Raw genomic sequence first — 12,601 nt, 5'->3', positions numbered from 1 at the left:
ACATATGTCAAGATGTTAGGTATTTTAATTAAAGTGAAGATACCTCTCCAACTTAGAAAAACTAAGAAGGCTAAGAATATCAATTGAGTGATTTTTAAGATTAAAAATTTGACATCTCATTCATGCAGATACTACCAAACAAAGATTATATATATAAATACTATATAGATAAGCTGGTTAAAGGCACAAATTATTTATTTGGCAATTTCTTTGATTTGATCCGCACTCCATATGTTTAAGGCACTTCGGATATAGCAAATTCTATCATCACTAAGGGGTTTTGTAAAGATATCCGCTAATTGTTCTTCAGTGTTGATATATTTTAAGCAAATATCCCCTTTTTGTGAGTGATCTCTAATGAAGTGGTGCCTGATCTCAATATGTTTTGTTCTTGAGTGTTGTATGGGGTTCTTTGTTAAGCTTATAGCACTAGTGTTGTCACATTGGATGAGAATATTGTCCATTTTAATTGCATAGTCCATCAATGTGCTTTTCATCCATAGGACTTGAGCACAGCAAGCTCCAGCTGCCACATATTCTGCTTCTGTTGTGGACAGAGCTACTGAATTTTGCTTCTTGCTAAACCATGAAACAAGTGATTTACCCAAGAATTGGCAAGTCCCACTAGTGCTTTTCCTATCTACTCTACATCCAGCAAAGTCTGCATCTGAATATCCGATGAGAGTGAAGGAAGATGATCTTTCATACCACAGTCCTAGACTTTGGGTTCCTCTTAAGTACTTGAAGATCTTCTTAACTGCTGATAGGTGAGATTCTTTAGGATCCGATTGAAATCGAGCACAGAGACAGACAGTAAACATAATGTCTGGTCTGCTGGCTGTCAAATAGAGCAAACTACCTATCATACCCCTATACAATTTCTGATCCACAGATTTGCCAAATTCATCTTTTTCTAGCTTAGCAGAAGTACTCATGGGAATTCTTGATGTCTTACTGCTATCCATGCCATACTTCTTTAATAACTCCTTTGTATATTTTTCTTGATTTAAAAATATTCCATTTTTGTATTGTTTAATTTGGAGTCCTAAGAAGTAGGTTAACTCTCCCATCATGCTCATTTCAAATTCATTTTTCATTAAGGTTGCAAATTCATCACACAATTTTTGATTAGTTGAGCCACAGATGGTATCATCCACATAGATTTGGACAAGGAGGATATCATGATTTTCTCTTTTGATAAAGAAGGTTTTATCCACCTTTCCCATCTCGAATCCCTTTTCAACTAAGAAAGTGCAAAGCCTCTCATACCAAGCTCTAGGAGCTTGCTTTAATCCATATAAAGCTTTATCAAGCTTGAAGACATGATTTGGATGTTTGAAGTCTTCAAAACCTGGAGGTTGCTCAACATACACTTCCTCTTGGATATAGCCATTTAGGAAGGCACTTTTGACATCCATTTGATATAGTTTAAATCCTTTATGAGATGCATATGCCAATAGTATCCTAATAGCCTCCATACGGGCAACAGGAGCAAATGTCTCATCATAATCTATCCCTTCCTCCTGATTGTACCCTTGGGCTACAAGCCTAGCTTTATTCCTAGTGATAATTCCATTTTCATCCAATTTATTTCTATACACCCATCTCGTGCCAATGACTGGATGATCACTAGGTCTAGGCACTAGCCTCCACACTTTGTTCCTTTCGAATTGACTTAGCTCTTCTTGCATAGCCATCAACCAATATTCATCCTTTTCAGCTTCCTTGATGGATTTTGGTTCTAATTCGAATAGGAACGCCAAATTGTTACTCACACTACGATAGTATGATCTAGTTCTTACTGGCAATGTGGCATCACCTAAAATTTGGGATTCAGGATGATCTACCAATGTTCTCCTATCCCTAGGTAATGAGTCATCATTTTCATTTTCTATTTCCTCACTAGGTAATGTATGGCTTGTTGATGCATGAGGAGGAGGACTCAATTTTGGAAAAAGATGTTCAATGGGTTCATCCTCATCATGTGGCATTTCTTGTGGTGTTGGCTCTCTTTCATCAAATGTCACATGCATGGATTCTTCTACTACTAGGGTTCTCCTATTAAATACTCTATATGCCTTACTATGAGAAGAATACCCTAAGAATATTCCATCATCCGATTTCCTATCAAATTTGTGTAAATTATCTTTAATGTTCAAAATGAAGCATTTACATCCAAACACTCTAAAATAGCTTATATTTGGTTTCAAGTTTTTCCAAAGCTCATAAGGTGTTTTCTTACAAATTGGCCTTAGATATACCCTGTTTATGATATAGCAAGCGGTGCTAACCGCTTCGGCCCAAAAATATCTAGGGAGATCATTTTCATGCAACATAGTTCTAGCCATTTCTTGGAGAGTTCGATTCTTTCTTTCTTCTACTCCATTTTGTTGAGGTGTTCTAGGTGCGGAAAAATTATGTTTTATGCCATGTTCATTACAATAAGTGTCAAAATGTACATTTTCAAATTCAGTTCCATGATCACTTCTAATGTGGGAGATGGCAATACCTTTTTCATTTTGAATTTGATTGCACAATGTAAGAAAGTTTTCATAAGTTTCATCTTTATGTCCTAGAAATATGACCCATGTGAATCGTGAGTAGTCATCAACAACTACAAACACGTACCTCTTTCCACCTAGGCTACTAGTCTTCATTGGTCCAAAAAGATCCATATGAAGTAGCTCCAAGGGGTAGGAAGTTGAAATCATATTTTTAGGTGCAAAAGAGCTTTTCAATTGTTTTCCTAATTGACAAGTTCTACAAATGTGATCCTTGATGAATTTGAACTTAGGCAATCCTCTAACACTTTCTTTTGAGGAGAGGGTCGAAATGAGATCCATTCCGGCATGACCCAACCTCCTATGCCATAGCCAAGAATCCTCACTAATGGCATTTAGACAAGTCACATTTTGGAGTCTAAGATCATCTAGTCCAATTGTATAAATGTTATTGTCTCTAGACCCTATGAATTTTACTTCTCCATTTATCTTATTTTTAACAATGCATTTATCGGGATTGAAGACAACTTCAAAACCATTATCACATAATTGACTAATGCTAATAAGATTATGGGACAAGCCATCAACAAATAGTACATCATGTATGGGAGAGGTAGAGTTACCTATGGTGCCTTCACCTTTGACTTTTCCTTTCTTATCATCTCCAAAGGTAACGTCTCCACCATCCTTGAGCGATAGGGATGCGAATTGAGTAAGGTCTCCGGTCATATGTCTAGAGCATCCACTATCAAGGTACCATGTGTTCTTCTTGTTATGGCTTTTAAGGCATACCTACATATGAATAGGCAAGTGAGATCCCTTAGGTACCCAAATCTTCCTAATCTTGCTATGTTCATTTGTTTTCACATTAGAGTTCAACTTAATCTTATCTTGTTTAGCATGTAAGCAAGCAACCTTGTAATGACCTTCTAGACCACAATAAAAGCAAATTTTGGTACCGCTAGAAGAAACCTTTTCAAGTTTAGTTTTATAGTTGGATATTGTGGTGTTCCATTTATGTCCAAGTCCACTTTTGTCACTTGACATTCTTTGAAGATTTACAAGCCTATCCAATTTTAATGAACTATTTTCAAATCTTTCAAAAAGTTTCTTTAGTTCATCATACTCAAAAGATAATCTACCATTTTCATGCTTTAGATTGTTGTTTTCATTTGAGAGTTCTTGTCGGTTTTTATTTAAGATTTTGATAGAAGCATTTAACTCATGAATTTCTACTTTGTATTTTTCATTCTTATCATCTAAAAATTCATGATCCTTTTTCAACCAACCAAATTCTTTTGTCATGTTAGCAAGAGAATTTTCAAGAGATGCAATTTTATCAAATTGAATTTCAAGTTCATCATTTGCATTTTATAGGGAATCAAGAACTTCTTTTAAAACAATAACATCATTTAAAGTGTTTACCTCATTGTTGTCGTTTGTTGAGGCCATGAAGCATACGTTCCTTGCTATCAAGCAATCTTCGCCATCATTTTGTTCGCCTTCGCTTTCAATTTCTTCATCCCACGTGGCGGTCATTCCTTTCTTGCCTTCTCTTCTCTTGAAGCGGTTGTTTGAAGTGGGTTCATTGTTGAGTGGACAATCCGGGCGAATGTGTCCAAGCTTCTTGCAACCGTAACATCGTGGTTGAGAAGATCCATCACCGAGTTCTTCTTTCTTCTTGAATGGAGGGTTTGTCCTTCTATTTCTCATCCCTCTCATGTTCCTTTGCAAGAATTTGATCCTTCTTGTTAGGAGGGCAACTTCATCTTCCATGTCTTCTTTTGCATCCTCATTTTCACCTACATTACAAGCAAAAGCAATTCCTTTTCCTTTTTCGATTTTAGTTTCGATTTCGGGTGCTTTTGTTTTGAAAATCATTTCATGGGTGATCAAGGACCCTATTAGTTCATCTAGGTTCAATGTGTTCATGTCCTTGGCTTCGGTGATTGCGGAGGTTTTGGATTCCCAAGACAAAGGTAAGGACCTAAGGATTTTAGTCACTAAATCTCTATTGGAAAATTATTTTCCAAGACCCCTTAATCCATTTACAAGATTGGTGAATCTAGTGTACATGTCGGCAATTGTTTCATCGGATGTCATTTGAAAGAGTTCGTATTGCCGAAAGAGATGGTTCATTTTAGATTCTTTTACTTGATTGGTTCCCTCATGGGTGACTTCTAAAGTGTCCCAAATTTCCTTAGCCGAATTCAAATTTGATACTCTATTGAATTCTCCGGGAGATAGAGCACAAATAAGAGAATTCATGGCTTTGGCATTATAATTCGAAGCTTGTTGTTCGGCTTCGGTCCAATCATTTAAATTTCTTGTGGGTAAGATGTATTCATTATTAATTGCTCTCCACATTTGATAGTCTTGGGTTAAAAAGATTTTCATTTTGGTTTTCCAAAAACCATAGTTTGTTCCATCAAAATAGGGTGGCCTAGTGTTTGAATAACCTTCATGGTGTTGAGGGTAGTTTGCCATTTTAGAATCTTTACTCTAGACCGGTTAGGGTTTTCTAAAAATTAGAGACGAGGCTCTGATACCAATTGAAATACTCAAGAGGGGGGGTGAATTGAATTTAACTCAATATTAGGCCTTTTGAGAATTATCTATAAACCCTAATTGGAATTTTTCTTTACTTAATTAAATATTTGGTTAGTGCAAATATAATTGAAAGAACAAAGTGAAATGCCAAACCAAAACAATAATGGAAATGCAAGAGTGAGAAATGACACACCGATATATAGTGGTTCGGCCAACGGCCTACTCCACTCTACTCAAGGTCGCACTTGAGGGATTCCACTATTGGAGACCTCCACGATGCCCGGCTCCGAGGCGGTTACAATTCCAAGGGATATTAAACAAGGATGCCCTTACACCTTTACAAAGACTCTCCTTCTCCGCCGAGTTCTAAGCGGTTGCTCTCTAGGGAATTAAAAAAGGAATGCCCTAGCCACCTATACAAGATATGGAAGATTTGATAGCTTGGCTTCTTCTTGAAAGCTTGATGCCCTTTGTAGTTCCTTGATTGCTCTTCAACAAAGATTGCAAGTGATAGCTCTAAATCCAAACTCAATAGGTTCACAAGTGAAAGGCAAGTTTGGGAAAAACCAAAAATCTTAAGCTTGAAAGGGTTGCAAGTTTGCTTGAGTGCTTAAGAGGGTTTTTCAAAAATCAAGAGAGAGGAAATAATCCTCTAGATATTGTATAAATAGTCTCTCCTCAAAATATGACCGTTTGGGGGTGTAGATAACAAAAAACAAATTTTAATTCAAAACCCAACGGCTCTTTTTTGAGCTGTCGCAAGGTTCTCGGAGTTCCGAGAACCATTCTCGGAGTTCCGAGAATTCTCGGAGTTCCGAGACAACGGCCAGAAGAAATAAAATTTCTACTGGACCATTTCTCGGAGTTCCGAGAAATTTTCTCGGAGTTCCGAGAAAATGTCCAGATGCTACTGGACCTTTTCTCGGAGTTCCGAGGGAACTCTCGGAGTTCCGAGGGAATTCTCGGAGTTCCGAGCTCGGAGCTCCGAGAAAAATTCTCGGAGTTCCGAGAAGCCTAAAAATCCGCAGTTTTTGATTTTTATTGCTTGTTTGATTTTTAGCTTTTGGAACTCAACTCCTATGGTTATTTTGGAATGTTTATGAGGGTCCCAACATGTTGGTCCACCACATAACCATTCACTAATGCATTTTAAGTTCTTAAGTGTTCTTTGAAAACCAAGTTGAAAACACTTTGAAAAACGTTTTGCCTTGACTTGAAAATCTAAAGAGAAAGGATGTACAATGATACCTATGTAGCTTTCAACTTCTTTTTAGTCTTGGTCTTCAATTGATCTTCCATCTTGTGTTTGCTTGCTTGAGAGATGAGGTGAGCTTCACTTAGCTCCTTTGACTCTTGTATGGGATATCTCCAAGCATGACCATGTTGTGTGTTGGTTTCTTCAATGATCAATCCTATCTCAAACACAACACTTCAAAGCAAATTGATTAGTATTCAAAAACACAATCAATTATGTTTAGAATCATCAAAACAAGATAGGAGAGTAGACCCTTGGGCTTACAGATATGCTGAGTCTTGTCGTGTGAGTGTCCTCAGAGTTAGGAGGCCTCGAGTCGTGGTCGGTTAGACACTTAGTCGAGCCGATGGCTAGACTAGAACGCACTTAGATAGCCCATGGTTTTCCTTAGGACGCACAGCCTAGTCACACATAGGGTGTAGGGTCCACTTGCATTAGTCAGGGCATATAGGGAGTCCTAAAAATTACCATTCACTTGAACTTAAGTAATGGGGCAAGAAGCTTTAAAAAACTAGTCAGGTCTAGTTGATCGAGTCTAGGATAGCGGTACTAGAGGGTTAGGCATTGTAGTTTAGCATAGGTCGCCGAACTACGTTGACTCTGATTCTTCCTGAGGCCGGGATACGTAGTGCAGCCAGGATGGATGGCCATCTTGGTCCTAGTCAAGTATCGCATTAGAGTCTAGGGTTTGTCATATGGTATGTTTTGCTGTGTTTTCTTACTTTCATGTACAGACCCTATACCTTTAGCTTTAGCATGCATGTGTTTGCCCATCATAACTTAGACACCAATTAGGCATGACACTCATAACCTAGCTATTCTTAGGTGACATGTCTTTCATTTCTTTTGTGTGCGCTTCTTATTTATCTCCGAGACATGCATGATTAGCTAGACGTTATCTCTGGGATATTCATTCCCATTTCGCATGATTTTCGCCCAAAACTCTTCAAAGTTAATAATAAATGGCATAAGAGACCAGGTGCTTGCACTTAGGCGAATTGGGGGCGCCTAACCCCTTCCCCATTCGTCATCAGGCACGGACCTTTTGTATCTCTGGTTATCTGTTGCGACAGAGCACAGCATGGGATCCAGGGCCTACTTCCTTGGATGGCGACTCTTTCTTTGTTTAAGGTACGCCTCGAATCCAGGCTAGTCCCCGAATCGAGAGGTATCTCACTTTACATCATCACTCGTTCTGTGAGGGGCACTATTTCGAGAGTTCCTTGGTGGAGCTCTCCTTCACGTGGATGATCTAGAAACTTTCGTGGGGAGCCGTCCCCCCGCCTCTCTCGGATCGGGGTCCACAATGGGTCACACTATAAATAGGGTGGCGCCCCAAATCATTTCCATGTAATGATCCAAACTATCCATTTGCTAGGCCATGGGGTAGATTGGTTACACATCCAAAGCCATTTCCATAGGCTGATTTGAACCATTCACTTTGACGGGCCATGGTGCACAATCAGCCACGCCCCCCTAATCATCTCCCTAGAACGATCGAAACTGTTCGATTAAGGGGCTACAATGTGATTTAGTTGCGCCCTCTAAATCCCCCTTTATAGGACGATCCTAGCTGTCCAATTAGACGAGCCACGACGTGAATTGGCTGTGTACCATAAATCATCTCCGTAGAACAATCCGAACTGTCCGTTTTATGGGCTGCGGCATAAATGGATTGTGCTCCCCAAATCATTTTTGTAGGCTGATCCGAGCCACCTAATTAATTGGCCTCAATGTACATCAGTCAAAATTCTCACCCTTTGGAATTTCACTTATAGCACTATGCAAATCGATATCGGCACCACAATGCTAGATTTACACCATGTAATAAATCATTGTGGGTCCACCATCATGGTCAAATTCTATGAAATGATTTAGTGAGCCTCACATGTGATTGTCGAATGGTGGTTTCTACTCATTGACCAAAGCCCAAGAAAATCCAATGCTTGATCATTTTAAAGCGGGTCCTCTCCCATTGCTAGATTTCATTGAAAACATAACTCTCCGCTGCAAACAATGTGTGGACCCTCTTGTTTGAATTCTTGCGAATAACCCTTCCCAACACTAAGCGGAAAAATGCAAAATACGACGGAAACGACCGAAAAGATTTGAGAAAATGTAAGAGATGGACACAAAGATGGAAAATACTGAAAAACCAATAGGAAAATACTAACTTCTTTGTTGATTAAAGCGGAGCAAAATGAGGGTGTCTACAATGACCTCCTAGTCAACCATGCTAGATAACACTCCGGGTTCCTAAATAGGACGTGTGTGCATGTGATATGCAAGAATTTGGATGTAAGTGTGTGCAATAAGTTCTCGCAATCTATGATGCCTTCAGGTTTTGTTAGATTTAGTTTGCAGTATAGTGTGATAAGAAAATAGAGCAAAACATACAAACTAATCTATCAAAAAGTGACATAAGCATATAAAATAGAGTTTTTATGAGCCAATTAAAATAAATCCAAATGAGTTATCCTTTGAAATCTTAATGAAGTTAGGTGGTCCCCAGGAGAGTCGCCAGTCTATTGAACCCGATCTCGCAAGTGGGGCGCGACCCACCTCCCTCTCTTGGTCTCTCGTACCCATGCGAATGGCGTGTGCCTTTTATTATTGATATAAATCATCTTTTCTGTGAACTTGGGATTACTAAAGCAATCTGAATTTCACACAAAAGAGAAAAAACAGAGTCGCCACCTAGGTAAGAGACCTAGGACCCATAAGTAACACTGCAATGCTCTGCAATCCCAGAAGTCTAGATTATTTACCTGATTACGATAATGGAAGGTATGTGGAATTACCATCACATGCACCATTCTTGCCTGATAATCCGGTCTTCAATTCCAAATGTTAACTCTCTTGAATTTTTTTTTAAATGCTCATTTAAACTCTTTTGATGTGATCTACGTGACATGCACCCTAAAATTTAATCTCGATGTGATTCCTAGATCCGTCTTTTGATTCTCTTAGAATGATTTGATTCAATATATGTGAAAATTCTCCTAGAATCTAATTTTGAGGAAATCCTAAGTATTTTAATCAATTTAATTTAGGGTTTGAAAAATGATAAAGTAAACAAAATAAAACCCTAAAAACCCTACTGAAGTGTGTGTAGGGTCGACTCGTGCTTGGTGATGAGCACATTTATGTGTGAATTGTAGGTAGGAAAAGATTATCTTTTTACTTTTAGAGCAGTGCTATTTGATGTGTTTTCCTTATTTTTGATGTTTCAGGGATATTCTCGAATTTCACGAAAAATAGAGCTAAAAAGATGAAAGTTCAAAGGAAAACTCAAGTGTGAGAACAACCATAGGATTAGCACCATTGTTGACCATCATTTGAAGGGTTTGGATTATTTTATAGCCCATCAATTGGTTGGTTCGGATTGGCCTTTGGAAATGCTTTGAAAGTACAATTCATTCACATTTGTTGACCGTCGATTGAGTGGTTCAAATCAGCCCATAGAAATCAATATGGTAGGGCCACGACCAATTCACACAGGGGTCTAATAATTTGATGGTTTAGATCCTCCTATGAAAATGGTTTTGGGGCAGCACCTATTTGCTTGGTAATGCATAAAATGGATGATTGAGATTATTTTGTAAGATGACCCATCATTTGAACGATTTGGATCAACCCAATAATTGGATCGTATGGATCATCCTAGGGAAAGATTGGGAGGTACAACCCATTTACACTAAGGCTAATCAATTGATCGGTTTGGATCATTCCAACCTATAGTGGGGCCCACTGATTTGATGGTTCGGCCCTACATGAGGTCTCTACATAGTGACTCATTGAATAGAGAAGTGCAATAGAAAGTGGAACGGAACCAGCTATTACCAATTTAGAAAGTTATGGGCTGTTATTATCAATTAAAATGGATGGGCAGCTTTGTCAATTGTGCTTGAATGGGCCCAAGATGTGATGGTCTACCCACCAAATTGGACAGTTAGAATTATTCCATGGAAATGACACAACTTATATTTATACCATGGTCCATCAATTGAACGGCTTAGATTAATCCACGAAAGTGATTTAAAGAGTGGGTCCCATCTATATAAGGCCACCCATTTTGGCGTGAATGATATGATTACAACTACTTTACATAGATCGGATGATAAAATAGAAAGCCAACACACATGTGCATGCATGGTGGTAATCCATATTACTTACATGTGCATGCATCTTGCTAGTTGGATGGTAATCGGATGATAAAAGTGGGTCCCATCTTTGTATTGCCATAGAAATAGAATGCTATAATGGAAAGTGACAACAAGGATTTTTTTTTGGAATTGAAAGTTTAACTTATATGGCAACAGTCCATATTGGAGCCACATACAACAAGAATGTCCTCTACTCGGATTTCCTATTTTGTTAGAAAATATTATTTTCTAATCCAAGCAATAGGAAGTGGGACCCACATGGACTTATTATAAAAGCATGCAAGTTTTTGGATACCCAAAGTAGCCCACGTTTTTCTTTGGAGAAGAATAGCATTTTCTAATTTTGTAATGCATACACATGCATTTGTGGGACCCACTTGAAGTTTCAAAATAGCATCCCACGGTTTTGAATTCAAAAATAGCATGTATTATATATATTATATAATGCAAATGGGACCCACTTACTAACTTGTTTTACTTGTTTGCACATTTAATATAGGTGGGGCACACCATGAAGGAGAGAAAGTTTCCAAAATCCCACCCATTTCTACGTAAGAGAAGAGGAAAAAGTCAACAAAAATGGCCCAAATTACCAAGACAAGGTACAAAGTTGTTGAAATTGTAAGGAGAAGAGTAAAAGTTGCTGAAAATTACAAAGTTAAGCTAGAAGTTGCTGAAATTATACATACGAGGTGGAAGTTGCTAAAATTTCAAAGATGCCAAGTTATTTTTGTGAACTTCCTTGGGGCTTGTAAATAGATAGAGATTCCCTCCATATATTAGTGTAAAGAATAACAAAGAGTTCTCGACATTCTCTAATTCTCCTTCTCTCTTTCTCTCTACCACTCTCAAGCTCTCTCTCTCTCTCTCTTAGGTTTTCTTGTTTTTTTTCATGCTCTTTTTTTTTCTACTCTCAACCAAGGATCAATCATCCACCGTTCATTCCAAGGTGACACTAAAGCTTGAAGAGGAGGATTTGGCCAAAGTTGGAGGAGAAAAAGACTAAGTTCTATTTAATTTTTGTTATTTATTTTAAGTTCAATTTGATGTAATTTTGTTTCAATTCAAGTTAGTGAAGAAGTAATTTGCTTTTGTTTCATTTCCTTTTAAGTTCTATATGGCAATTCTTCTCCCATCTATCTCTTTTATTTTATTTTTTTCACTTCTTCATGAATAGCTAAATCCTAATTACTTAGGGTTTAGTTGAAGCCATGGAGAAGGAGAAATATTTATAATTAAATCAATCTACTCAATTGAAAAATTGTGTAGGATTTTGTGTTTGAAAAATCCTAATCATTCATGCCATTGGCTTTCCTCTTTCGTATGAATGATTGTTGATTAACAAATGTAAAGTTCTATATAATCAATGTAAATTGGAGAGTGGATTTGATTAATTACTTATAAGGAATGACATCCCTTTGATCTTATTCTTTATTGACTAGCTAATCGAAATTTCAACCCAATTCAAGAGTTGTTTAAATTAATCAATCTAATCCAAACCCAAGGTGGATTCTAACCCTAAGTAATCTTTTATATTGGATTAAGGTTTTTACACTATTCCAAATTATTTTTGCAATTTTCCAATTAACTTAGGCTCTTAGAATTTTGGTTTTCTAATTAAATTAGATAAGTAGTTAAAAGAGATCATTAGAACCTTGGTACACTTTGCCTAAATTAGGATTTTAAATAAAAAAGATCTTAGTTAAATTTGATTCTTAGATTGATTAGAATCTACGCTTATATATAGTGTTGGCTCCGAGGTCAAGTCCACGAAAATCCTGAGTCCATTCCAGGCAACATTATATCATAGCTAGTATTCTAATCGGTACAAGAATATGATTGACAACTAGATTTCTCTTCCCTGAGTTCGACCCGTATTTACACGATCCGTGCACTTGCGGTTATTTAATAAATCTGACACTTGGAATGCCATCCAAACACCCAAGTTGGCTACGTACCCAAGCCTCACTGGGATCAGATTCGACGTAGATCGGTGGCCTAAACTAAGCTACATGCATAAGACATCTAGGACACCAATCTAGACTTGATAGACCGTTTCAACAGTTCTAGAGAAATTATTTATTTCAAGTTGGGTAGATTTTATAATCCTAGGACTCCATCTAAGATGC

At 37.7% G+C, this 12,601-nt stretch overlaps 1 protein-coding gene across 1 annotated transcript in view; it reads left to right on the top strand.

Moving 5' to 3' along the window:
- Positions 1-9,607, top strand: part of LOC143878919 (uncharacterized) — a 40,356-nt gene extending 30,749 nt beyond the window's left edge. Inside the window, exon 5 of the mRNA XM_077381135.1 lies at positions 9,540-9,607. Within this exon, the coding sequence (XP_077237250.1) occupies positions 9,540-9,607 (68 nt within the window). The remainder of the gene's footprint in view (positions 1-9,539) is intronic.
- The last annotated feature ends 2,994 nt before the right edge of the window (positions 9,608-12,601 follow it).

The sequence above is a fragment of the Tasmannia lanceolata genome, unplaced genomic scaffold (assembly GCF_043159265.1).
Source record: "Tasmannia lanceolata isolate RefF3 unplaced genomic scaffold, GAP_Taslan_0.1 ptg000006l, whole genome shotgun sequence".
Taxonomy (NCBI): Eukaryota; Viridiplantae; Streptophyta; class Magnoliopsida; order Canellales; family Winteraceae; genus Tasmannia; species Tasmannia lanceolata.
The sequence above is the reverse complement of the archived record's forward strand: the minus strand, read 5'-3'. Positions and strand labels throughout refer to the sequence as shown.